Source organism: Malaya genurostris, chromosome 3 (assembly GCF_030247185.1).
Source record: "Malaya genurostris strain Urasoe2022 chromosome 3, Malgen_1.1, whole genome shotgun sequence".
Taxonomy (NCBI): Eukaryota; Metazoa; Arthropoda; class Insecta; order Diptera; family Culicidae; genus Malaya; species Malaya genurostris.
Genome location: NC_080572.1, coordinates 68,642,613 through 68,648,371, shown reverse-complemented (window position 1 = coordinate 68,648,371; position 5,759 = coordinate 68,642,613). Strand labels below are relative to the sequence as shown.

General features: G+C 37.9%; 1 protein-coding gene across 1 annotated transcript; it reads left to right on the top strand.

Moving 5' to 3' along the window:
- The first annotated feature begins 811 nt into the window (after positions 1–811).
- Positions 812–2,583, top strand: LOC131438592 (enoyl-CoA hydratase domain-containing protein 3, mitochondrial). Its single transcript, XM_058608698.1, has 2 exons — positions 812–1,270; positions 1,332–2,583. Exons 1-2 carry the CDS (start codon positions 1,235–1,237, stop codon positions 2,133–2,135), a joined length of 840 nt encoding a protein of 279 aa, XP_058464681.1. The 5' UTR covers positions 812–1,234; the 3' UTR covers positions 2,136–2,583.
- The last annotated feature ends 3,176 nt before the right edge of the window (positions 2,584–5,759 follow it).

Genomic DNA, 5,759 nt, shown 5'->3' with positions numbered 1-5,759 from the left:
TTTCTGTTGTCAATATAGGGATGACGATTTACCGCGATGACGTACTTGCTTTACACGTTCCTACAGTATTCACACTTATTTGAGTATAATGCAAGCATTACGTACCGATTGTAATCGGCTGAGCACGGAAAAATCAGGATAACTTTTTATTGGTATTAAACTGCTTCCTGTCACGACACCATCTTGATGAGATCGATATCCGAACTTCAAAATCAGCTGATTGCAACGTAAATAAACAATCAGTAATACAATCGTTTTATGGTTTACCTTGTTTATTGCACGAAAATTAGAGATTTTCGGATCGATTCTCTTACTTGTCAGTCTATTTAAAATACAGCAGATACTGTTTTGTGGCATCTACTGGAGGTAACTTTCACAATTTTAAAGCCGCGATGAGTATCAAAACATCGCAGTGTTTGGGGCCGAAACGCGAAGAGCTCATCATAATCGGTGTACTTTCAAATGGCTGGTGCTAACATACCGGTGTCAGATGACTGGTATTCAATAGCGGTCCTTACACGAGCATTATTTTTGTCATTTTAATGATGACTAAGTAATGATGTATTTCAATTTTGATAGAAATCTTGTCATTGCTGCACCATTACACGTTCATTAAAATGATATTACTATTTAGTAATGAGATTTTTAATGACTCGTGTAAGGGCCGCTAATGGTAACAGACTGGTAAAATGACTGATGAATGAAATATCAGAAATGAAAATTTGTTAGAAAAGAAAATAATATTAAATCAGGATTCGAACGTGCAACTTCATCTGGGGAAATGTTTTACCAATTGAATCAGATGCAACGGTATTCCAGAAAGATTATAAATTAGCATGCCATTCTTTTCAGTGTGTGACATCAATCATCACTTTCGGTAAAATTAGTTAGAAGCAGACCCTGTCAGCTTGAAGCGAAATCAATCTTCAGTTCAGCAACGCCATCGCGCGGCACCACATTCAACTTATCATGTCAATTGTATGGATGCGCAGTGCTGCTATTTTGGCGCGCATGAAATTGACATTTCTCTCCCTTACTTCTATGTACGAGATTCGATACGGACTCGCCTGAGGGCGACATGCTCGCAAAAAAGGATGTTGCCAATGATTTGTTCGGGAAATGTGAGAGCTGGATATCTTGTTGATATGATGTCTTTGTTAGAAGTCTTATAAACAAGCTCAAATGTTTCCTGTATTTTAATTTTGTTAATATAAACAACTTATTTATTTTCAAAATGTTGAGATCAAAGTGCTTCCCAAATATTTACAAGGTAAGTATTTATATTCTTTTACCTGAGATTAATGTATGAGATTCACATAAAACAATTTCAGATATTACTTAAAAATTTTCCAGTTACTTTACGAAATCTGAGTACATTTGTTGAACAGAACGGAGTTGGACACATACTGCTCAATAATGAACGGAAACGCAATTCATTATCGCTAGAAATGATGGATAGCATCCAGAATAACATTCTGTCCAATCAAGACAATCCTACCGTACGCTGTTTCGTGATATCCGCTCAGGGTCCAGTTTTCTCCGCTGGTCACAATTTGAACGAACTAACCCCCGAAAAGGGATCCGATTATCACAAGCTAGTTTTTGATAAATGTTCGGAGATGATTGAAGTAATTTTGAAGGCTCCAGTGCCGGTTATTGCTAGGGTTGACGGGCTGGCAGCAGCTGCCGGTTGTCAGCTGATTGCATCGTGTGATATGGTTGTTTGTAGTGATCGTAGTTCGTTTTCTACGCCGGGGGCTAGTTTCGGAATATTCTGTTCCACACCTGGTATCGCCGTGGCACGAGCAATCCCACGAATGAAAGCTTCTTATATGCTGTTCACTGGATTACCCATTCAAGCACGGGATGCTCTGGAAGCGGGTCTTGTCAGTAGGGTTGTTCCGGTTGAACAGTTAGATGGAGAAGTTGAAGCTGTTTGCAATGCAATAAAATCCAAAAGTCGCTCAGTGATCGCATTGGGGAAGAACTTTTTTTATGAACAGCTTACTATGGATATACGGTCTGCATACAAAAAAGGATCCCAAGTTATGACAGACAATTTGGCTACCGTTGATGGACAGGAAGGCATTCGTAGTTTTGTGGAAAAACGAAAACCATTATGGTTGCACAAATAAGGATATATTCAATTCAAAAAGTTGTTTGGATGCTCATTTTTGTATATTTTTATGTATCGGACATATATAAGCATTTTAGAATGGATTATTGTAATGGCTACTAGAAATAACGGACATATGAACAGTTATCATAATCAACATATCATAAGCAACATAATGATGCTTTTGGTCCTTATGAAAAAACGTACTGATTATAAACTATCCGTTATACTAAATGAATGGTTCCCAAACTCGCCCTGCCACTGCAATAGCTTCTTAGACTCTACTTTGTGCTGCCACGCAATGGCTGTGCTGTTCTTCGAGAATCATTGTGCTAGATAGTCATTTTTATAAAACCTGACCGACAATATTCATGAAGGTAAAAATAAATATACAAAATAGCTGTAGTTCAAATGAGCGATGATTATATATTAGTAGTGTCTTGAAAACGCATTTATTGTTGTATAAAGTTTACAGATATATATTGTTGTTATTTTTTTAAAGAATATGATGCCATTCTTTTTTCCACTATATCAGAATTCCACTTGTTCTACTTTGAAAGTCAATATACACTTCTGATAATGCAAAGAAATATGAACCGAACAAATTATACATAGAACAAACATTTGAGATTGTATGAGGTTCTTGATTGAATTCCAGCTAGCGTGCGGCTACTGACCAGAAACCAATAACTAATGGAACGTGCCACCCAACAATTGAAACACCAAACGATTTGGAAAATGTTGTCGACAATAAAAAAACTCTTAGTTGCAGCTACTATAGGAACTCCTTGATGGAATGCTGAAAAAATATCTCAAACATAATTGCAGTATTCTTGTCAGAGCTCTGACTGGACATTGCCAACTCAATTATCCTGCTATTCAGCGTGCTGAGTATTATTCATGTGATTTGTATGAATGCGATTACGGTACTTCATATCATCTGATATGTAACTGTCCCGCATTGACGCAACTACGTATCCGGGTTTTTGGTTTTCCATATATGGTTGAGTCTGTGTATGCGGAGCTAAAATTAGAGGATATTCTACCGTTTCTCACCAAATGTGGTAAGGAGCTATAGTCAGAGGGATTCATCGTGAATAAATCCTTTCTGTATGTACCTTAATGGACCTTATCCCTTATGGGGTGCCGAATTTACTTCTTTACTTCGAATTTACATACGTACTTCAAATCGTTCTGTATTCTTCCGGGAAAGCAGAATGGTGTCCCTTTGTAAAATTTCTAAATCCTCTCGGGGGTTAAAGGTTTTATTAACTATCGGGGATGCAAAACGATTTGTTTCTTTATGTTTTGTGCTATTTTTCTAACTCACCCACTTCACAATTCCTTCCCATGTTCCTTTTATCCTTTCCTTCCCATCCGGAAATTGATAAAAAGCCACGGCAAGGCACAAATCTTCAAATAACTAGGAGAACGTGCCATCTGATCCAATTGTATACCATTTTGACCTTACTCTATAATTCCGGAATCGGAAGTCGGATCCAGATTAAAATAATAATTTTTGTGAAGGACTTGCACTTAATTTTGTGAATTTGAACATAAGTTTGTAAAAATTGGTCACGTCACTCTGATAAAAGTGAGTAATTTAATATTTTTATTTTTACACTAATTACCCTATAATTCCGGAACCGGAAGTCGGATCCTGATCAAATTTAGCACTTTCGTAAGACACTATAAGACCATTCATTTGAATCTTAGTGAAATCCGGCCGCGCCGTCTCTGAGAAAAGTTGGTAGACATATTTTGGTTTTTTTTTGCACATAACTCCGGAACCGAAAGTCAGATCCAGGGATTTAGTATAGGACCTAAAGACCTTTAATTTAAATCTAAGTTTAAATCGCTTCAGCCATTTCCGAACAAAAGTGGGTGCATTTACTTTCACATTTTTTGCGCATTTTACCCCAAAACTCCGGAACCGGAAGTCGGATCCAAGTAATATTCAGGAATTTTGTATGGGACCACAAGACCTTTTATGTAAATCTAAATTTGTAAAAATCAGTCCAGCCATCTCCGAGAAAAGTTAGTGTAAAAAGCGTTACATACACACATACGCCCATACACAGATATTTTGCGACTCGACAAACTGAATCGATTGGTATATGACACTCGTCCTTCGGGGCCACGGTTCAAAAGTCGGTTTTGCAGTGATTGCATAACCTTTCTATTTGAGAAAGGCAAAAATAGTTGTTTAAAAAAACGAGATATCGCAGATTCAAACAAAAAAAATGCTTGCTTTGAACTAGAATATGGTTGCTTCAGACAAATGTAGGTTATTTAAAAAAAAAACGTTGGTTCAGTCAAACCAGAATTGTTTTTGTCAACCAAAACTAACCCAGTTTCAACCCTAACTGCTGTCAAACCCATACATTTGAAACTGGGTTGGGTTTTGCTTCAAGCGAAAACTCCATTAGAATTCTTCCAGGTCGGGGCTCGAACAAACGGTAACTGGCTTCTAAGACCAGTACCCTATGCATTGAACCGCCAGCCCGGGCAGCACCTAATCTAGATAAAATAAGTGAGAATAATGGTATGCTGAGTAATACACAGCAGCGGTCAGGTGAGCTGCTCAAACATAAAGGAGAACTACTGACTAGTTATGCCGAGCGAAATTTGCTGTTGCACGGAGTTTACTATCTACAAGACGCTGATTAGATCGGTGGTCCTCAACGGCCACGAGACCTGAATTATGTTGGCATTTTTGAACGAATGTTGTTGCGTACCTTCTACGATCGAGATCTACTTTGGCAGACTATGTACGATCACGGTAAACTAATGCCGTTGATCAAAGGAATGATGAATAGAGATCCGGTACGAATATCTGGGACTTAGAAAGTGCTTAGAAAGTAGTCAGACTACTTCTGTCAACGTTATTTAAATAAATACACGTTCCCGATGTAAAAACGGTTTGTGAGGTTAACATAGCGTATTAATAAGTGTTACAAATAACTCCTTTCTATTGCCATTCCTTGCAGATGAGTCGTACTTTAGCCGAATTACATAAGGAGTGTATCGAAAATAAGCTATCCACAAATTTTCATTCAAATTATGATGAAAACGATATTTTTTTTTCAAACTAAAAATTTATCCTTTATTGTACAAGGTTAAACTTGAGCATAATGAAAACCGGATGAAATTTAAGTTATTCCTTCACGAATTTTCAAACGCTCGATCGAACGGTCTTCATCAAGTTCCGGACAAGTGTTGCATCGCATATTTTGGACGCTTTAGCCCAATTTTTTTTTAACTCCTGCATGTTCCCAGCTGCCTTACCAGTCTTCTTGAAGACCCTCTTCACGATTGCCCAGTAACGTTCGATGGGTCGAAGCTGAGGGCAATTTGGTGGATTGATATTTTTCTCAACGAAATGTATACCCTTTTCCGCAAGCCAATTGAGAGTGGTTTTGGCATAGTGAGCCGACGCTAAATCCGGCCAAAACAGTGGAGATGTACTATGCTTCTTATATAAAGGCAGCAATCTCTTCTGGAGACACTCAGATCGATAGATTTCTGCATTTATAGTTCCGGTAGTGTAAAAAATGTTTGACTTCAAACCACAGGAACGTATTGCGTGCCATACCAGTACCTTTCGACCGAATTTCTTCACTTGAATCGACCTTTCCGCATC

Excerpts from the sequence above, each read along its gene's own strand:
- LOC131438592 (XM_058608698.1), top strand. The coding sequence starts at position 1,235 with ATGTTGAGATCAAAGTGCTTCCCAAATATTTACAAG. Across the intron at positions 1,271-1,331 it reads GCTTCCCAAATATTTACAAG|ATATTACTTAAAAATTTTCC; the intron begins GTAAGTATTTAT and ends AAACAATTTCAG.